At 43.9% G+C, this 22,926-nt stretch overlaps 1 protein-coding gene across 6 annotated transcripts in view; it reads left to right on the forward strand.

Moving 5' to 3' along the window:
* SLC4A2 (solute carrier family 4 member 2) overlaps positions 1–22,926 on the forward strand; it is a 2,186,615-nt gene that overhangs the window by 1,948,075 nt on the left and 215,614 nt on the right. For all 6 annotated transcript variants that reach the window (XM_069210734.1, XM_069210733.1, XM_069210737.1 and 3 more), the window contains 2 exons: positions 6,135–6,224; positions 6,998–7,164. In XM_069210734.1, the coding sequence (XP_069066835.1) occupies positions 6,135–6,224; positions 6,998–7,164 (257 nt within the window). The remainder of the gene's footprint in view (positions 1–6,134; positions 6,225–6,997; positions 7,165–22,926) is intronic.

Here is a 22,926-nt window from a genome sequence, read left to right on the forward strand (position 1 = left end):
AAAATGACTAGGTGGGATCATGGCAAGCTCATTAAGTATGTTCATACAGCCCTCTGGTTTGTTAACCCATAGCAGCGTTCAATTATGTCCCACTGTTAAAATATTCTCTTGGGGCTTCAATGCATAAAGAACAAAAATACCCATTCATTTTAGCAGTTCTGAAGCCCAAATTCACATGGTTGGCTTGCCTGAAGTAGAGGGTGCCTGGGAATCTTGAGGGCGAAGCCCGCAGACAACAGTAGTGCATGGGAATACTGCTCCTGGTTCACAATAGTGGCAGCCCGCCCGCCTCCTTTTTCCCATTGTTGGTTGAGAAATGCTGCAAATCTGCCAAATGTAGAAGCAGCAGAGACGGCCCAACCCCAAACAACAAGGATCTCCCAACACTTTCCCTCCGACAGAGGTGCCAGGATTCAGCAGATTCAGGTAGTCCACTCATGTCAGTTGGGTGCAATATCAAGATAACACCAGTGCTGAGGCTCTCAGACTGTTGTCTCTACATGCAACTGAAGCTTTGTCAGGGAACTTACATGTAGTCCCGAAAGCCCACTCCTAGGCTCCGGTCTGTCCCAGTTGAACTTCTATGATTCTGTCTGCTTTTTTGGGCTGTTTCACACTCTGAGTGCAATGGCTGGGTTTCTGCTCATTAGAGAATCTTTGGGCAAACTTCAGGTGATGACCCATACCTATGGGAGACTGACTATCAAAGACCCCAGCTCTGAATCTCAGTAGTTGTTCCTGTACTCTCTAGAGATTTTATCTTTAGATAATCAGGAAACTGGATTTGGAACCCAACTGGGTAGTTTGGTTCCCACTCTTATAGTCCTTTTCCAGAATAGTGGGTGTTGAGCCCACTGTCAGTGTTCTGGAATGAGTTTGAAGCTCTTCTTTTTCACAAGTACCTTCTTCTGCAGAGCAACCTTTGTTGAATGTGTTGGCTTTCACAGCTGGTAGTGACAATGCTGTTTTCAAACTGATGCACACAAAACACAAGGACAATGAAGTGTGAATACTCTATACCTGGCTGTCATCAGCCTTCTGGAATAGCACTCTTGGGAGGGATAAAGGGGCAGGCCCTGCCTAGAAGATTCCCTCTGCACAACAAATACCTCCCCCAACTCATGAAGATGACAGCACAGGGTTTGGGCATTACATTCATGACGAACCAAGGGGCTGTCTCAACCACACTCAAAGCTAATTAGGAAAAAAGATTTGCTTTAGTACCATTAATAAATAAAGGTACACTGCCACCTCTGCTGAATATATATGCCCCAAGACATGGGTGGTATTCCCATGTTGACTACAGAGTACATCTTGTGCACGCTTCGAGATCTCAGAGCCAACTCTCATGGTCAGTTACAAAGCCTAGGCCTAAGAGCATATGCAGGATTATTGTGTTTGCTGGGTCATATATGTCAAGATATGTGATAATCTACACCAAAGGTCACTCAGGACAGGGGTGCTCCTGTTTACTACTGTGCAGGGGATTTACCGAGGACATTTTCGTCCCAACAAGAATTGACAGCATATGTGGTGAAGGTTTTCTAGAAATAGTTTCAAGATGAAATGTTTAGCTGTCTCCACCACGCTTCTCTCACGGCTGCTAAATTGCGACAAATGTGTAATTGCGGCTCTGTTCTTTGTTCAAGATGCCATGCACCTGGTGCAGATTATATCCATATGATAGATGCATACTGGAATTAAGTTCTTGATGATACAGTTGGTAGCTTCTTGACTGTAACTTGTGAAGTTTAATTTATTTTTTGCTAAGCTTATTTTTTTCCCACACCAAAGTAAAGGGAGACATGGAAGTAGATTTCCCCATCTGGTTCTCTTGTTGACCAAGCAAAGATCATACATGGTTTGAAAGGCTATACATGAAAATGCGGCCCAAGAGATCGCCAGAGGCTGAGATTAATTCAAGCAGTCCATCTATCACCTTGTTGTTTTTACATTTACTGACCTTAATGCGCCAGGTATGCCCACACATGGGTCCCCGGCTCACTGTGCCACTGTAACCAAGCTGTACCCGGCTGAAGAGCCCTAACTAGGGGGAAACCTGTCCTAGCTTGCTTGTGTTGCGGTTCATGAAGGATCTGGCCTGGCAGTTTGGGTGGACTGTTCCCATTGTCATGTGGTTACCATTTTGGTCATAAAACTGCTTGTTTAGTGCACCAGCACCACTGAGTGTGGGAGTCTGAGTCTACTCCACACTGCTTGGGAGTTGTCAGCCTAACTCCTGGCTAGCCCGTAGTGCCTCATCAACCCCAGTGAGGGAAGAGGTGATTTGTGGTAACCTAGACCTGACACTCTGACTCCTCAGGGAAGTCGTGGAAACAGATCATACCCCTTTCACTCATTTAATCAGTGACTCACACATGCCAAGAAGGACATGAGATGCAAACTGGATTTCAATGCATTTATTGAAGCAACTGCATCCTAGTGTAAAAGGAATGGGCTACGATAATAAGGCAGATAAAACAGCACGGCAATCGTCACTACAACCAAAGTAATAAAAAAAAATAAACAACCTCACCATTTTGTATGACTCTAGAAAGTCTAGGGATTCCAGAGATTCCTGCCAAAACCCTGTCTAGATCTGACAGCATAGTGGTTGTAACCCTTCTGCCTGTCTCGATCTAAGAGAGTAACCCCAACCCCATACCTAAATAGAATAGCAGGGGTCTGTCTGTTGTCTGGAGTGCAATCCTCTCTGGGAGCTGAAGAGTCAGCACTTAGATCAGCAAAGCTTGTCTGTAGTGTGGTATGTGTCCCAGGACGGTCATGACCGCAGTGCTCTCTACCCTCCTTAGGCCTATGTGTTGTTTATATAATAAACCATTTGGAGAATAGGCCTGATGTAATGATGGGTCTTGTGGATAGGAACTGGCTCCTGGGCTGGCAATATGAGTTGGCATATAATGTATCGTACATGGCAGCCTAGGACAAGGCACAGAGTACAATGGCTGATAAAATGTGCAGGATGAGCTCTGTCTTCTTAGAAAAGAGGAAACTAATTAGACTATAAAAACAACTAGGTAAAAGCAGGCTTTGCTAAAAAATATGAAAACAAATCAAATGTATTTGTATGTAAACGGCACAGGCCATGGGCCTAATGCTAAAATAAGGGTGTCCAATCTAGGTGTAAAAAGGGGTCCTACAACACCATGAGGAGCAGGGTCAAAACTGATTTGCAAATGGCTGGGTCCAAACTGAGGTGGCATGGTGGGCAAAAAACAGTGGATTGGAATGCGGCCCGGGCGATCACCAGTGGCTGAGATTAGTTCATGAATTCCACCCATCATTTTGATGTTTCTGTATTTGCTTCCCTAGGTGAGCCTGGTATGACATGGGTCCGGGCTCACTTTGCCACTGGAACCAAGGTATACCTAGCAGAAGATCCATAACTAGGGAGAAAACGGTCCTAGGTTGCCTTTGTGTCTGGCAGTAAGGGCTGGACTGTCAACCTTGAGGAGCAGGGTCAAGACTGATTTGCATATGGCTGGGTCCAAACTGATGTGACATGGTGGGCAAAAAACTATGGATTGGGATGCAGCCCGAGTGATTGCGAGTGGCTGAGATAAGTTTAAGCATTCCATCCATCACCTTGTTGTATTTGTTTTTCGATTTATTATTCGGCAGGGAGAAATGACTGCATATCTTATTATTTATTGTTTCTAAAAGTAATTTGGGCATATAATTTATTAAATGTTATGAAACTGTTTTCCATTATGTTAGTTCTTAGCATTTATGTTAGGCATTTTATTGTAAGCTTAACTCCTGTGCTTAAGGTATCTGCTGTACAGGGAGTGCAGAATTATTAGGCAAGTTGTATTTTTGAGGATTAATATTATAATTGAACAACAACCATGTTCTCAATGAACCCAAAAAACTCATTAATATCAAAGCTGAATATTTTTGGAAGTAGTTTTTAGTTTGTTTTTAGTTTTAGCTATGTTAGGGGGATATCTGTGTGTGCAGGTGACTATTACTGTGCATAATTATTAGGCAACTTAACAAAAAAATATATATACCCATTTCAATTATTTATTATTACCAGTGAAACCAATATAACATCTCAACATTCACAAATATACATTTCTGACATTCAAAAACAAAACAAAAACAAATCAGTGACCAATATAGCCACCTTTCTTTGCAAGGACACTCAAAAGCCTGCCATCCATGGATTCTGTCAGTGTTTTGATCTGTTCACCATCAACATTGCGTGCAGCAGCAACCACAGCCTCCCAGACACTGTTCAGAGAGGTGTACTGTTTTCCCTCCTTGTAAATCTCACATTTGATGATGGACCACAGGTTCTCAATGGGGTTCAGATCAGGTGAACAAGGAGGCCATGTCATTAGATTTCCTTCTTTTATACCCTTTCTTGCCAGCCACGCTGTGGAGTACTTGGACGCGTGTGATGGAGCATTGTCCTGCATGAAAATCATGTTTTTCTTGAAGGATGCAGACTTCTTCCTGTACCACTGCTTGAAGAAGGTGTCTTCCAGGAACTGGCAGTAAGACTGGGAGTTGAGCTTGACTCCATCCTCAACCCGAAAAGGCCCCACAAGCTCATCTTTGATGATACCAGCCCAAACCAGTACTCCACCTCCACCTTGCTGGCGTCTGAGTCGGACTGGAGCTCTCTGCCCTTTACCAATCCAGCCACGGGCCCATCCATCTGGCCCATCAAGACTCACTCTCATTTCATCAGTCCATAAAACCTTAGAAAAATCAGTCTTGAGATATTTCTTGGCCCAGTCTTGACGTTTCAGTTTGTGTGTCTTGTTCAGTGGTGGTCGTCTTTCAGCCTTTCTTACCTTGGCCATGTCTCTGAGTATTGCACACCTTGTGCTTTTGGGCACTCCAGTGATGTTGCAGCTCTGAAATATGGCCAAACTGGTGGCAAGTGGCATCGTGGCAGCTGCACGCTTGACTTTTCTCAGTTCATGGGCAGTTATTTTGCGCCTTGGTTTTTCCACACGCTTCTTGCGACCCTGTTGACTATTTTGAATTAAACGCTTGATTGTTCGATGATCACACTTCAGAAGCTTTGCAATTTTAAGAGTGCTGCATCCCTCTGCAAGATATCTCACTATTTTTGACTTTTCTGAGCCTGTCAAGTCCTTCTTTTGACCCATTTTGCCAAAGGAAAGGCAGTTGCCTAATAATTATGCACACCTGATATAGGGTGTTGATGTCATTAGACCACACCCCTTCTCATTACAGAGATGCACATCACCTAATATGCTTAATTGGTAGTAGGCTTTCGAGCCTATACAGCTTGGAGTAAGACAACATGCATAAAGAGGATGATGTGGTCAAAATACTCATTTGCCTAATAATTCTGCACTCCCTGTATATATGGTAACAGGCTGTTAATTATGCTGTAAAATTGAAAGATCACCAAATAGAAATAAAAAATCTTGCATGCACAATTTCAGCATCCTTTACTGATTCTCACCCCTTTATTCTGAAATATGGCATCGATAGTAGCATCACCATTAAACAACCTGTGTGTCTAATTGCATTGCAGTTGATATAAAAGAGTCCTGTTACAACCCGATCAGTTTGACCATGGTCCAGTGACACCCTGGTAACTTGTACCCAGCCCCTTTTGAACACAAACCGAACAACTTAATATACTCAATTTACATATGCTTGGGACTGTTGACACAACCATGAAGTGCATACTAAGATGTCACTCAGATTAATCCTTTGACTTCCTCAAGATGATGAGCTGATTCCATTCATTCTGGTATCTGGTCTTCTTTCTACTGAGTTTTTGTGATGGCTTCATTGATTTTTCTCTGGTGTCTGTAATTCCGTAGTTTCTTTTTGCTGTTCTTTGGTGAACTCTGTACTTTATTTCTGTTCTCTTTGATGACCTTGCATTCCTTTTTTTCTCTTTCTGATCTTAGTGGGAGATTCTGTCTGTTCTCTGGTCTTTTAGGTAGTTCCTCTATTTACTTTGGTCTCTGTGATGACTTAATTTCTTCTAGTGTCTTAGTGGTTATGCCCCCTCCATGCCTCTGTTGAGGGAAATACATTTCTAGTCTTGTCTCTGAGATATTTGCCTTCTGTCTCATGGCCTAAGTGTAAATTAACCCTGTTTTCTTGTTTTTTAGATCCGCCGTGTGATTGGTGATTTTGGTGTTCCAATCGCTATCCTTATTATGGTGCTGGTAGATTTTAGCATTAAAGACACTTACACACAGGTCAGTATTGAAATCCTTGAGTATTAGAAATTCATTGAGGGCACAATTGTAATACTGGGGAAAAGGACATGTAGACTGGAAGAGATTGGAAATGAAAGGAGAGCTGAGAAGCTAGTATGTTATTTTCTTTAAGATTTTAATGAAAGAGTGTGAATCTTAAGAACTAAGGTTGTTGTATCTCAGATTTGTAAGTGACCGTGCTTCTGTTCTTACCGTCTTTCCTCTGTTTGGATGTACTCAGTGTCTTTCCGTTGTACAAGACTGTTGAGGAGCGTGGAGTCTCAGGGATTGAAGAATGTTACTGAACTCATAGAATTTATTTTCATGTTAGCAGATAACCATTCTGAAGAGCTTCATATTTTCTTCAGATGAGAGTAATGATGGGCTTGTTTACTCCTACTGGAAGATGAGCGTGCTGATGAGCTATCTGTTCCCCAGATGATAATGTTGAGTGACCAATTTATTTTTCAGACTTGTGTATGGGAGTTCTTATGAACCTATTGTGTTGTAGGTTTGGTAGTTAAGAGTAGTAGTGAACTCACTGCCTGTGTTCAGATTGCCAACTGAAAGAGCAGAGATCTTTGGTGTCTAATCACAGACTATAAGATAACAGTGCTGAGGAGCTCAGTGTTTCCACTTTGCTCAGATGATGCAAGTGATGATTATATTGGTGTATAATCTTGTTATAAAATGGCAAAGTGCTGATGAGCTCATTGTCTTGTTGGATTAGCCAATGTGAATTCCAAAGAGTTCCTATTTATTCTGTTTTGTAGAAGCTGAGTGTTCCCAGTGGATTTTCCGTAACTTCTCCTGAGAAGAGAGGCTGGGTCATAAACCCCCTTGGTGAAGCAAGCAGCTTCCCTGTTTGGATGATGGCCGCCAGCGTTCTTCCTGCAGTCCTTGTATTCATCCTTATCTTCATGGAGACCCAGATCACCACGTAAGGAACTCTCAATACTGGCATAGGACTGTGGATGAAAGAGCAATAGATTAAGGGCACTACAGCAGGGGTTGGCGCAAAGTCTATAAATACTTACAAAATCTGTATCTGATGGAGACTTCTAGCTGAAGATTTCCCACCTTTGAAATATTCCTGATGTCAGGTTTCCCGCCGGTTTTCCCCTGCCCCAGGGAATCCTCCATGGCCATGGGGATTCCGACCCCCTTCCCGCCAGCCTGGTTCTGGCGGTTTTCACCGCCAGAACCAGGCTGGCAGGAACGGGTGTCGTGGGGCCCCTGGGGGGCCCCTGCAGTGCCCATGCCACTGGCATGGGCACTGCAGGGGCCCCCTAACAGGGCCCCAACAAGATTTTCAGTGTCTGCATAGCAGACACTGAAAATCGCAACGGGTGCAACTGCACCCGTCGCACCCCATCAAATCCGCCGGCTCCATTCGGAGCCGGCTTCATCTTTGCTGGGGCTTTCCCGCCGGCCCAGCGGGAAAGTCAAAATGCTCCCCGCGGTCATTTGACCGCGGGGCGGTGTTTGGGCGGTTTCCGCCCGGCGGGCGGCGCCCGCCACCTGCCGGGGTCGGAATGACCCCCATAGTGTATTAACAATAATCTCTGAAAATTGAGTTTCAGAAAAGTTATTTATCATTTGCACACCACCAAGTAAAGTGCTCTGATTTGTTTACATTCTCTTATAATATTTGTGTCATCACACAGAAGTTCAAAAAATGGACTTTCACAACTACTGAAATATATTTTGAAATGTTTAAAATTAGTTATTTAAATGGTGTGTGTTAGGAAAAAAACATGATACTCTGCAGCCTTTTATTTCACACTCTTTGTACAGCAGGTCATACAGTTCACCTTACAAAAACTCTGGTACCATGCAGGCTGAAGGAAAGTAATTGTAAGAAGACAAACTGACTTTTGACCTCAGTCTCTGAACACAGAGCAAATGACAATAATATAACAAGAAGACGTGAAGGGGTCTTTATTCCTCCTTCACTTTCTGATTGATAAGAACATCTGCTCTTTGTCAACTCACCAAAGGGGCTAGTAGGTCCTGAAAATATCTCGATCTGATAAAAAATGACTTGCCATAGCTGGTGGGTGAGTATACTTTTCGAGCCCTGGAATGGGAGGGGTGACTAGACCCTGAAGAAGTCTAGTCTAATGCGTAAGCTATGGACTGGTGTGAGGAACTGGGTAAAGCTAGTGGCCTAGATACTTCCTCAGATGCTGGCCTGCTTTCTCCACCTACCTTGGCTACTGAGGAGGGAAGAGTCATTTGCAGTGGTGGTCCTCGACCTTCAGTTGTCCTTAATGGCGGTCAAAACCAATGTCTTGACAGAGGTGCTTCAGCTGGGAGTCTCCCCAACTGAACTGCTCCTCCCACTTAGTGAGGCCCTCCGAGATGTCCTTTTGGGTACCTGGTCCAACCCAACACAGGGGCTCTGATGAATAGGACAATCGCCCATTGACACTGCCCTGCCACTGGGGACCTAGGTTTTCTCACACAACATCCCACCCCTGAGAGTTTTGTGGTCCAAGCCTGATCTTCATATGTCAACCCTGGAGCGTTCCTTTCCGCTCCCCCGGCTAGGGAATCTAAGAGGCTGGAGACACTTGAGAGGAAGATGTTTTCTTCCGCCAGCCTGGCATTGTGGTCTGTGAACACTGCATGCCTTTCGCTACTTCCACGCTCTGTAGAGCATGGTTGCACAAGTGCTGCCTATGGTCCCGGAGGAGGCCCAGGCCATGATCTTCCAAGCGGTAGCAGATCAGAGACTTTCTAGGCAGAGCGGTTTCATGGACAGTGGCCTTTAAGCGCCATGCCTGGCTACAAACTGGCTTTTCAAGGAATGCCATGTCCTCTTTGATGGACATGCCCTTTGATGGCTCCTGTTTCTCCGGAGACAAAACGGGCTCAGCGCTCAAGAGATTTGAGGACAGTCGGGCTATGGCACAGTCCTTGGGCTTATCTCCATCCCGCACCATTGCCCTGACCGCTTTGTGCCAGTTCACACCTAGCCACAGTGCTGCGCATGCTTCCCAGCCCCTGCACGGCCGAGGGTGTGGTATCCACGAACCTCGAGGATCAGGCAGCCATATGTCGGATCAGTACATCCCACTCCCACCTCGCAGCCTCCAAACCCTCCTAATCTGCACTTATACCATCACAGGCACCCAGTTGATGGCAGGATACATCATCACCTGCTCCACTTGTAGTCCTTGACATTGGACAGGTGGGTTTTGCAGATAGTCCAAAAAGCCTAATCCCTCCCCCTCCTCCCTACCTCTCCTCTAATGCCACCATCTCAAGACATGCTGAGGGAGGATCATCTTTCTCTTCTACGCGAGGGAAGCCATAGAGAGGATTCTGATGCCAGAAGTAGGTCATGGTTGCTATTCCCGCTACTTTCTGGTGCTAAAGAAAAACGGAGACCTTCGTCCTATCTTACACCTGGGGCCCTCCAACTACTTCCTCAAGAAGGAGAAATTTAAGATGCTTACCTTGGTCTATCTGCCCTGGACCCAGAGAACTGGGTGGTAGCATTGGCTTTGCAGGAAGCATATTTTTATATCCCCGTCCTGCCTGCCCACAGGCGTTACCTGTGGTTTACATCGGCGGCAAGCGTTTCCAGTTTTCCATGCTCCCTTTTGGCCTGACCTGCATCCCTCAGATGTTCACCAAGGTGATGGTTGCAGCTCATCTGCAGAGATCAGGAGTGTCAGTCTTTCTCTATGTCAACAACTAGCTGTTGAAGGCAGGCTCGCCCCAGGCTGTCATCTCCCACCTCCAGACTACGACAAACCTCCTGCACTCGCTGGGGTTCATTATAAACATGCCGAAGTCACACCTTACTCCCTCCCAGATGCTCCCATATATCGGAGCTGTTCTGGACACAGTGCAGTTTCTGGTTTATTCTCCTGAGCTGCGAGTCCAGGATGTTCAGGCTATGATACTGATGTTTCAGCCTGTATCCTGGGTTTCGGTGAGACAGACTCTGAGGCTGTTGGGATCATTGGCCTCCTGTATCCTGCTGGTGACAAATGGATGTTGGAATATGGGGGCTCTACAGTGGGACCTGAAGTTCTAATGGGCACATCCTCAAGGGAGTCTCTCCAACATGGTCCCAATCTCGAGGCAACTGTGATTGGGTCGGAGGCAGAGCCCTCTCCCTTTCCCAAACTGATCTGCACTCCTGGGATGCAGTGGCCATCTAGGAGAGATGGAAATCAGAGGCCTCTGGTCTCCGGTGGAATGTAGACTCCACATTACCTTGTTGGAGCTCTGAGTGATCCGATTGGCAATGAAAGCATTTCTACCCTCCATAAAGGGAAGGCTTGTTCTGGTATTCAAGGACAACACCACAGCTATGTGGTACTGCAGAAAATAGGGCAGAGTGCGGTCATGGACCCTTTGTCAAGAGGCCCTGCATCACTGGACATGGCTGGAACATTAGAGCTTATCCTGGTGGTTCAACACCTGGCAGGTTCTCAGAACACCAGGGTGGACAAATTCAGTTGAAGATGCCTAGCTGATCACGAATGGCGTCTCTATCCAGAGGTGTGCAAAGTCTGTTTTGGCAGCAGGGAGAGTCTTGGTTAGATCTGTTTGCCACTGCTGAGTTGCGCAATGTCAGGAGTTTTGCGTGCTGGAGTTTCCAAGGCGGCTCTCTCTTGGAGACACTTTTCGACTTCAGTGGAGCTCAGGGCTCCTATTTGCCTTTCTGCCCATTATTATTATTATCATTATTATTATTATTATTATTATTATTATTATTATTATTATTATTATTATTATTATGCATATTTTGTAAAGCGCATGGCTACCTATAAAAAGTTTCCCAGTGCTAACTTAATTGTGGAATGAGTCACTCCAAAGTACCTGATAAGAAGGGAGCCTATTTCTGAAACACAAGAAGTGAATCACATTCTCTCAGTGTTGCAGGTAGGTCGTTCCAGAGTCTTGTCTGAGATAAGAGAATGCTCGTCCTCCTTGGTGGGATTTCCTAATTCTAGGAATTACAGCCAACCTCAAATGGCTGGAGAACACCGGACGTGTGGGGGAATATCGAGACACCAGATATCTAAGATAGTGGGGTCTGATATTTGATAAGCATTCGTGTATATAGGATAATGCCTTAAATTGTGCACGCTGCTCAATGGGTAGGCAGTGGAGGGTCTTTAGCAAACTGGCTGTAAAGGAAAGCCTGAGGGGTGAAGCAAGAGACGTGCAGCAGCATTTTGCACAATCTGAAGGCTTTTGAATAGTAATTTTGCCACCCCAGGTATAAGACATTCCCATTGTCCAGTCTAGAAATAACTAGGGCCCGGACTACCGTTCTCTGAGCAGAGTTGGAGAGACAGTAGAGATTCTTCTTGAGCCATTTCAATATGCTAGTGGCTGCTACCTTGTTAATCTGCTGACTCATAGTGAGTTTATGATCCAGCCAAACTCCTAAGTTCTTTACATCTGGCACTGTGTTAGGGGGATTCTCTTCTGGGTCCGATCACTTCTGCCCAGAGTTCTCAGGAAAATCAAGAATGATCTGGCTCAAGTTATTCTGGGGGCTCCGCACTGGGCACGAGAGTCTACTATCCTGAGCTACTGAGCATGGCCATCAATCCTCTGATAGGACTGCCTCCCCTGGAGTATCTTCTGTCGCTGCAGCAGGGGAAGAGTTTCCATTCAGGCCTGTCCATTCTCTGCATTTTTGCATGGAGATTGAGCGGCTGCAGTTGACAGCCTTTGACCTTCCTCCTTAAATTCTGATGTTATTTTGACAGCCTGGCATTCCTACACTAAGACAGTACATGCCTGCTGGTTGAAGAAATTTGTGGCTTGGTGTTCAGAGAGAAATGTTGACCCCCTTACTGGCGCTCTTTCTCAGGTTCTTCTCTTTATTCTGTCTCTTGCCCAGCAGGGCTCTGCTCTTGGCACTCTCAAGGGATATTATTCTGCTATTTCTGCATTCCTCAGATTACCTGATCAACCCTCTCTTTTTCAATCTCTATTGCACATAGATTCCTGAAAGGTTTGGGTCATCTGTTTCACTGTCTCATTTTATCAAGCCTTAGTGGGACTTAAATTTGGTTCTGACATTCTTAATGTGCGCTCCTTTTAAGCCACTTCACATTTGTCCCCTGCGGCTACTCACCATCAAACGGCTTTCCTTGTGGACATAACATCTGGCTGCCATGTTAGCGAGCTGCAAGCCTTGTCATCTAAGCAGCCCTACATATCCATACATTCTGACAGAGTGGTGCTTCACATGCAGGTCTCCTTTTTTCCACAGGTGGTCATGCCCTTTCATGTAGGCCAATCCATCACCTTACCTACTTTCTATGCTCCACCTCACCCCTCCAAGAATGAGGAGTGTCTCCATCATCTGGACCCCAAATGAGCGTTGTCTTTCTACCTTGACCGCACACAAGAGTTCCGGTGGACAATCAACTCTGCCGTAGCTAAAAAGGGTTATGCTGTGCAGAAAAGGACTGTCTCCTGATGGGTCATGCTCTGCATTAAGGTCTGCTACGCATTGGTCAAGAAGCAACCCCCTGAGGGCTTGTGCGCTCATTCCACCAGAGCTGAAGCTGCAACCTCTGCATTCCCATATGGAGTCCAGTCCCGGATATCTTCCAGGCAGCATTGTGGCCTCCCTGCTCATGTTTACTAAACATTACTGCCTGGACAGGCAGGTCCGTCGAGATGGGCATTTTGCTCATTCGGCCCTGCAGGACTTCCTCCTCTGAAACTGGTCCACAGACCCACCTCCAGGGATGGTATGTCTTGGGTATATATTCTATGGGTGTGGAATCTGCAACTACAAGTTTCTGTCAGATTAAAAGTTACTTACCTCCATTAACGCTTTATCTGGAAGAGACTATGTCTAGCTGCAGATTCCTTACCGACCCACCCATCCTCCCTGCTCTGGAAACAGATTTTTAGGGATGGGGCTGTATTCTTTTCAGGACCCTAGTTATCCATACCAGTGGTCAGTGTTCTTAATGGCTCCGCGTTTCTGGCGTGAAAAAGTAACTTGTTCTTCTAGACTCTTCTGATGAGGTGTTAACCTACAAGCATAATTTTGTTTCTGGTCTTTTCAGTTGTGCAGGATGATATCTGGAGCTACGCTGTGGAAGGATATCAGAGACCTAAAGTTGGAAAGAGCTTTTCTGTATTGCATTATTTCTTCTCCAGGGGATCTCCATTGATAATCATAACCACTGAATAGTCCCACCTGTGTGGAATCCCAGATCATTTATTTTTTTGTTACATCTTTGCTTTTCTTCAGAAAGGCCAGGGAGTGTGTGTACAAATGTCCAATTTAGGAACCTAGAAAGGCTATATTGCCAATTCCAGTAATTTACTATAAAAAACTGAAAAAAATACATAAAGCCCATAAATGTTATTAGTAAAGTCAATAAATTCTTTATTCAGCATAAACAGCCACAAAAGCATAATACATAAATACATAATATAATAATTCATAAAACTGATCTGATGCATAGCTAACAACTTCAGTTCATGTTGATTCTGGATTGTAATGCCTTCTTGATAAAATTCTGTATTACCTAACATATCCATATTCACAAAAAGCTTTATAGACTTCATTGCAGGCTTGCATGGAGCAAAACCATCCAGACTCAGTAAAGATACTAAAAGCATCGATCTAGGTTTTTTTTTATGCCAGGCAGATCTAGATAACGTGGCACATGCTTTGCTTTAAACCCAAGTTCCAATGATGTGGGGATAAATTGTTTTTCCACGTCCCTCGTATGGAGAGCAGCTTTAACATATATAACATTTTAATCCAAGAGCAGTTAAATAAGAACAGTAGCTTAAAACTTGAACCTAAATTCAAATTTACATTGTTACTTTAAATACAGTACGCTCACAATATGAAAGAAAAGTATTGTCATCTCCTAATTTTAATAAATCATACAAGGCAGCATTATACAATATAACAACATTTCTGGCAGATCCCTAGGGTACTACTAATTATATTTCTTGGGGATGCGGCCCTACCTAACCCTAAATGCATTTTGGTTAACATTTACACATTCCTTAACATATAGTCAATTATTATAATAATGTAATCCTTATGAAATACCTTTAATTAATTATACCTCACATACTTGCTCTTGCATCCCTTAGAAAGCACCAAAGAGCCCCATTAGGGAACCTCATGTGTCATTTACAAATCAGCCTAAGGCACTTGACACATTAAAAAAACTCTTATCTACCAGTAGGTTGAGAGCTTGATCCCGGTTAATAACGTTATATTCCCTAAAAATTGGCTTTAACATATTTTTTCCGCTCAAATAAGAACCACAAACAATCCAATAAAATATGTTGGGCACTACGTTTTTGTTTGAGGCCACATGTACAAAAGGCAAATCATCCCTGATTATGGCTCTTGTTTTCAGATCATATAACATGGGGTTTAACCCGACCCTGAATTTTAGCACCGCATCCCTTAACCTTGGTTTAGGCAGAGCCTCTATATAGGGGAAGTTTTCCTCATTTCTCCACCCACGCACCATAAACTGGGTAGATATTTTCCCCTCCAAAAAAACTAAATCTTCTCTAGCACTTTTATTTACCATTGCGCACAGCTGCTGCTTTGGGATTTGTTCTCTGTGCCACTGATTAGCTGCTAATCCTAAAGTAGCAAAGATATTCTCTAGTCGCACTCTCATTTGGGAGGCCCAGTTAAAATCTCTTGCCCTTATTTTCCTTTCACATAAGTGCGCAATTTTGGACATACCCTCTTTAGGCAGGCTCAACCAAAATTTTACTGAGGCTTGCATGCCCTGGTAACTCCACCTGTCATTTGGCATTCTGTCCTTAAAGTCTGAATCACACATGAGGTGAGAGGCGTGGGCAGACGTTTCACACATTTACTTTCTTCTGCATCCTAATTCAGCTTCCCAGCTAGAGTTAAAACTTCCACCCTAACGCATCTAATTTTCTTTGCAATCTCATCTCCGTCATATCAACTATCACCAAGTCATCAGCATATAATAAGCAAGAGATATGGGGCCCATCCATTTTTGGGCAGAAACCCCTAGCCTCCTGTAATATGTTTGGCAAGTCAGACAAAAATATAGCAAACAGTAGTGGGGCCAAAATGCAACCTTGTCTCAGCCCATTCTTTATAGGGATTTTCTTTAGTATCTAAAATCCCTTGGGCCCAATTTTGCGTATGTAGACCCTGGTGGAGGAAATGTAGTTCAGAACTGACCCCGAGCTGCCTCAGCATATCCCCCAACAAATTCCGATCTACCAAAAGCGGCTCAAAAATTCACAAAACAGTAAAATAGACGTCCTTGTGCCTCTATTGACTTTTTTGCCAGTGCCAAAAGACTAAAGCAGTGGTCCATTGCCGAGTGACCTTCTTTGAAGCCACCTTGCTCTACTGGAGTCAAATTATTTAACTCTACACAGGACTTCATTTGGCCTAACGGTAGCTTTGCAAAACTGTTTTTGCCCACGTCCAGCAGGCTGATTAGACGATAATTCTTTGGTTCTCCAGCTCTCAGGGAAGCAGCCGGAATCAAAAATTTTATGAAAGATAACATAAAAACGTCTTGCCCACCAATCAACGTTATTTTTTATTATTATCGCTGGAAGATTGTCTGGGCCAGCTGCTTTACTTAACTTAAGAGTCGCAATTATTTCTTTTATCTTTTGAAGGGAAAAATATGCCTTTATATCTCCACCTACCTCAACTTTATTCTCCTGGTCTAATCCAACATCCTTCCCTCCATATAAATTGCACACATGCTTATTCCAATCATCTTCTCCATCCAAACACTGCATATGCCCAGAGGCTTTCCCCTCCCTCACCAACTTCCAGAACCCTCTAATATTGTGGGTTCCTATCACGTCTAACATAATTTTCCAATTCATATTTATATACTCCCATTTCCTTTTTCTCTATAATCTTCTTTTGCTATGCAGAGCTTCTGTTCTGTTGACTTAGTGCGTCTTTTCCTAAATTCCCTTTCCAACTTCTGCGCCTTTAACTTCTGAATCCTAGAGTCTTGCTTATACCAGGTATTTTTATAGTCCCTTTGAACTTGTCCTTGATCTTTGTTCACATGCATTATTTTTTAATTTTACTTTCAAACAATCTGCTACTTGTTGAAATACCCTTTCATATCCCATAAACACATCATTAGGAACCTCAGTCACACTGAGACCCCTATAATTTATCATCAAATCATTGAGTACTTTTGAGTTGTTTTCTGTAATACGGGTAGTTATCCGACGTGGGTACTCCACCAGCAGTGCAACCACTGTTTCTCTTAAATCTTTATTCCCTGCCCTGAGTGTTAACTGTAGGAGCCAGTGATCACTACCCTCTAGGTGCATGACTTCAAATCCTGCCACTTCCTTGAAATGCCAAACATTTACAAAGGCATAGTCAGTATGATTACCTACTCAAAAGGTCTGCTTTGCAGGGCGGTCTGTGTTCATATATCCATTGTTGCAAAACAATCCTAGAGAGCCTAACATTCTTACTAAGGCCCTATCCCGTGCCGTACCCTGTGATCTAGGGAAAATTGCTTGCGGCACATGTGCAGCGGCCAACAACTCTTGGTAAAATTTCTCACCAATTGTTGGACCTAATTTATGATTAAAATCTCCTAAAATCAATGCCAACTGGTCTGCTTTATTTATACGTATTTCCTAAAACTTTTCCTCAAGCAGACCCAGGTGAGTATTATAATCAGCTTTTATCCCCGGCTGGATATATACATTAATTACAGTGAGCTACCTTGACCCTCCAATATCAATATAAAGGCCTACCTGGCCAGCGACTTTTTGTTTTTATCTTTGTAAATCTGTTGGCTATTCTAGTCAAGGTCAAAGTAATTAGGCCACCCGAGGATCGTCCTGGGCCTAAACGTGTGGCATCCTTAAAGAGTCTCAAAAAGCTATCTACTAGCCCAGGTTCTTCGCCCAGCCAAGTTTCCTGGAAACACACTATATCAGACTTTTTTCCAACCTCACTTTAAATGAATCCTGTTTTAAATGTTTCTTATATCCTCCTAAGTTCCAGGAAAAAATCAAGAGGCAGTCGCGAAGTGGCTGGTCCCTAGTCTAATTCACTCAACTACACCCGCTATAATCATCAAAAGGGTTTAAAAGAAATTCAAAACGATTCCTCAACATTGTGCCATTAGGGTTGACTGCTATGGTTACACTTAGCCTACCCTTACCTCCGTCTACACACGTTCTTGGATGTTGAGAACCTACTAGACTAAATTTGTACTTGATCTGGGAGCGAGAACCTACTAGACTATATTTGTTCTTGATCTGGGAGCAGCCCTGCATGGCATTTGAGGGCTATATAATTTCGCTCTACATTCTCCAGTTCCCTCACTTGGACAAGTCTTATGTCCTCCTTCTTTAATTCCTTCTCTGCCCTCAATACCAATTGTCTACCACATTCTGAATAAAAAAGTGCCTTTGTCACCTCATTACCTACAAGATTTCTCGTAAATCTTATGTGCTTTATATCCTCTGACCCTATTGGACATAGACTGGGACATTTTCCCATAACTTCTAAAACACACGAGCGATTCAAGGGCTTAAGCTTCCTCTGCCTCTTCCTCCCAGTCTCCCTTCCCCTGGGTTCCAGGTATATCCACAAACTCTCACTTCCTTTATAGCCCTCCATCTTCCTCATTTTTCTGTGACCCCTGGATAGTAAAAAGGGGCCACCCTTCGCCTGTTGTTCTAATCTTTCTCCCCCCGTTTTTTCTTTTCACTAATTATCTTCCTTTTGATGCCAGTAGCTTCCTTATTTTCCTTACTCTCCTTCATTATCACTCTTTGGGAATACCTATTCTCCTTTACTAACCACGTGTCTTCTGTGTCGACTACTGTAGGTCCTCTTTTAGTCGCACTCCCTCTCTTGGGGATGCCCACTTCATGCCTCTGTCGCGGGGTTGTTCCTAATTTCTTATGCCAGTCTATCCTCCCCCCTCTTTTCATGGGCCTTTTCCTTTTAATATTCGTCTGTTTACTTCTTAATATATTAAAATAAGGTATATAACCCCTTACTCCCCAAACTCAAACCCTTTTTATCACCAACATAGGTTGTTTAGAGATATATTTGGATGGAAGATCCGTTGTCCTCTTTGTATCTATGGGCACTCCATCGCTACTTTGTATAGGCATACCCACCTCCTGGTCCCTTTTCTCTGGCACTAGCCGCACCAGTACTGCTTTACAGCGGTTTATTTGTTTCAACTCTTCCGTAGTCCCCTGTAGCTGGTTTTTATGTGATTTATCTAGACAGTTATTCACCGTCAATATTTCTAAACTGGCCGGAAGGTTTTCTGCATTAAGAACATTACTTCTAATAAGGATGCTGCTGGAATTGCAGTGGTATCCAAGCCTAAAACATACTCATTATCAATGGGAGAGGAGGTATCCATTTTGTGTGCATGTCTACCTTCCCCTTATAACCCCTCCTTCTCTAATGTTGTATAAAACAGGGGTCTTTCATCCATCATGTGATTATTCACCACAAGGGGGGAGAGGCAAGGCAATGAGGATAACCTAGGCTCTGGTAAGAGCACCCCCCTAGATTCTTGTCCATCCCTCTCCCTAAGGGTAGATCCTCACTCTGTAGGTAATCCAGAATAATAGAATCACTTGCTACAATCCATTCATCTTCTCTCTGACCAACTTTTAAAGATTTAGTTTTTTTAGTATCCTGGGATGCATTAGCATTCTTTTTTAAAATACTTTCCCACAAATTATTTAATTGATACAATTAGTGGCATTACAGCAGTTTCTTCCCTGATGTCTGTCAGGGCATTCTCATGCTACAGAGGAGGGGACATATCTCCTTCTTCAAGACAGATATCAGTATGACCTAAGTGATGACACTCCTTAGGGATTCCTTTTTTCCTAGTTATGTCTTTCAGACCCTTCTTTGGGCCACACACCCCATGTGTCCGCATTTTGTTTGAGGGCATACTATGGGGGTCATTATGACCCTGGCGGTCACTAGACCGCCAGACGCATGGTCGTGGTCGGACCGCTGCCACCAATGGGGCGGTCCGACTGTGACATGATAGAACAAGATGTTGGCTGGAGTCTACAATCATTGTCTGAGGATTTGCAAAGATTGAACGGCTGGAAATCTACAATTACTGTTGAATGAAATTATATGTGAACTGTCAGTTTGTTACTAATTGTTTCAAATTATGTAAATTTATGAGACCATACAAAATATGAATGCAAATATTTATAAATATTTTTGTAAATGGAATTAGTAAAGAAAAAGAACAAAATGATATACACCCAGGTGTCTATTTATTGATTTATATCTCTCACCAATCCCTTTATGTAATCTGTGTACCTAATGTAATTATTTATGTGGTTATACTTAATACCATTCTAACAACTTGATGTGTAACAATTGAGTCTTAGTGTGCGCTGCTATTATCTTGTTCTGTTATTAACTGGTTTGGGTTTCTGATTCCAGTTAACACATGGTGGCAACAGATGTGTCATAGTGATTGAGCACCATAAATGTGCATAATATGATTTGAGAAAATTGGAGGGATGTGCAGCTAAATGAAGTCATTGCGGCATCTTTTCTGCAGCCTGCCAGTCCCAGCGGTTTTAATCCGCCAGGGAAGCGCTGCAAGCAGTGCTGCCCTGGGGATTATGAGTCCCCATCCACCAGACTTTCCATGGCTGTAAACACTGCCATGGAAAGGCTGGCCGAAAGGGGGATCTGGAGGGCCCCTGGGGGCCCCTGCACTGCCCATGCCAAGTGCATGGGCAGTGCAGGTGCCCCCGTGCACAGCCCCACCGCACATTCCACTGCCCGAATTACTGTCAGTGGAATGTGCAACAGGTGCTGCTGCACCAGCTGCACCTCCACATTGCAGCTGGCTCCATTAGGAGCCAGCTGCAATGTTAAGGCCCTGTTCCCCTCTGGGCCGGCGGGAGGAAACACTGTTTCCGTCTGCCGGCCCAGCGGTGAAGCCATAATAGGGCAAACGAGGTTGAGGCTGCACAGGCGCACTGATGGCGGTATGACATTGGCAATGTCATAATGAGGGCCTATATTTCTATTTTCCCCAGAGACAATTGGACTGAATGGTTTAAGGAACTTTCCTCTTCCTCGAAATTCTGAATGCCGCTACTGCCGCCTCCACACACTGTTTTTCTTATCCACCAACAATCTTACTCCGTGACAAGAATTCAGAGTTCAGTCTCTAATACTCTGCCCAACACTGTTCAACACTTTTAACTCCTGCTACCCCACAACTTCCGTATTTTCTACGGCACCTGTAACTTCCACCAGGATATGAGAGCTCGTGGTCAGGGATTCAGGGTAGTAATGCAGTCACACAGGGGCTCGCAGGACACGAAGAACAAAGACACAAAGGCATATGTGGCGGGCACAAACACGGTAGCAACAAAGTTGAAATATACATAATCCAAATAGAAAGTCTCCATAACTGTCAAATTAACTGCTGGTTATTCTGTTTCAACCAGAGTACGAGGGGGCAAGTCACTTTACTCCAGGGTAGAGTAGAGTAAAGTAAAGTTATATATATATATACGGTAGTGCTTGGGCAGTACAAAGCACAAGGCACAGGGCACGCTCACCTCTTACATCCTCTTAATTGGCCAAGGGAGTCCTCTTTTCCTCCTGCTTTCTTTTGCAGGGTATATTCAGGGCGTAATCAGCCCTCACAACTTTCTGCGTCGGATACGGGCATTACGGGGGGAGCGGGCGCAATCTCCAATTGTTCTGACCCTCCGCTCCCCTCAACACGCAGCTCCTCCTGCCGCTCCGCCACCGATCCACCGTGGCCCAGGAGAGACGCTTCATCTGGGCACCTTTCCTCAGACAGCCCTACCTGCCGCAGCTCCTCCTAAGGTCTCCCAGAGAGATGCCTGCCTGCTCATGCAACAAACAGCAAAGACGGACTTCCGATATGATGAAGTTCTGAAAAGTTACAGGAAACAAGGAATCATCTACAAGCCTTGGAGTCAGGCACCAATGCCACTCTGTTTGCAATATACATAAATGTTATCAGAAAGAAACAAAAGTGACATTAAGAAACGTCTTTCACAAACCCTTAAGTCACTCTTTTAAAATGAATGAAGGGGAAGATGATGACAATGTAGCTCAGAAGGAAGCAGCTATGCTCGAGTGAAAAAGAACACTGCACTTGTATAGGTTTCCAGTAAATCAATGCCACATTGTGCCCTGTATGAGGCAGTTACTTCAGTTATTTTTTTCTGTCTCCTAATGACAGGATCTTGGAGCACTGAGCATGACTGTTTCCTCACAAAAACCTTTCAGAACCTCCTTAAAATTGGTTCATTCAACATCCATGATAAGAGTATTTTTTCTGTTTTTTTCTGACAGAAAAAATACTTTTTTTCCAAGGAATGCCATCTCTTTTTGTAAAATGCTCAGAATTTTGCAGAAAAACAGCCAAAACACCTGGTCTGTATCCTATGTGCCAGTATCTCACATCCCTAGAAGGTGCCAACACTGCAGCTTCCTCTCCAGGCACTTTTTAAGAGAGGTGAGAAGATTTGCCTGTTAAGAAGAAAGGTGAAAGCAGCAGGAATCTCTTACTTCAGGACGTTCTGGAGAGCAAGTTGAGGCTGCTCCATCTCAGTGATCCTGTCCCCTTGTCTGAGGATGCTCATAGTGTGAGATACAAAAGGGGAAGACAGTGAGAAACAATGTCTCCATTTGATATTGAGAATATGTACGTTAACAGAAACTACAGCTCAATTATGCTCACTGTTGAGCGTTGCATCGATGTTTAGGACACAGTTGAAGACAAAGAGTCCCTCAATGTCTAGACATCATTAAGCATTGAGGCATTCTTCTGCCAGAGTGAAAAATACTGCAGAGTCGCTTCATTAGATGAAGGCACAAAGATTACCTTCAGAATCAGACACTTAGTACTCCAGAGCCTATTCACCATCTAGACTGGCTTCACCAGTCCCTATACTTGACTTGTCTTCTCAGCTACCATCAACTCCTCCACCTCCAACTCCTAAGTGACCTTTGACACCTCCTCCATCACCACCTCCATCACTGATAATTCCAGCAGAACTTTCCCCACTTAGAGCTAGCTCCACTCAAGATCCTCAATCCACATCATATAGTTTGAGATGGCCACCAAGGTGTTCCTTGTCTCAATCCTGATATTCAAGACCTTGATATAGGTCTAGGACATAGTCAAGATCTTGCTGCTGTCAATATTGTTCTAGATCAAGAAGTTCACACACTCAACGCAGGCAGGATTCCACATCCGGATCACAATTGCCAGGGACTTCTCACTCAACATCTACAGGGAGATATTCTCTTACACTACTCTTCTACACTCCTCTAGTGAGCATATCTCCTGTGGACAGTATTAGTACCTTTCAAGACATCCTTATAAGAGAGGCAAAGAAACTGATTATCCCTCTTCCAGTTGTGACATCCACCAAATCAGTCATTTTCGAGACATTACACTACTGTTGTATCACAAGGCCTTTATTAACATTTGTTCCTGGTCTCATTGAAAAAAGCACTTTTCTTTACCCCAGCTTCTGTCAAAGCAACCCCATCCTGACTTTAAAAGAACGTCAGGCCTCCTAACCGTGATCCAGTATCTTTGAATGGATCCGCCTTAAGACTCTGTTCAATTTGGACCCCAGAAACATGCTAGGGACAGCTGTAAAAGAA

Source organism: Pleurodeles waltl, chromosome 10 (genome assembly GCF_031143425.1).
Source record: "Pleurodeles waltl isolate 20211129_DDA chromosome 10, aPleWal1.hap1.20221129, whole genome shotgun sequence".
NCBI lineage: Eukaryota > Metazoa > Chordata > Amphibia > Caudata > Salamandridae > Pleurodeles > Pleurodeles waltl.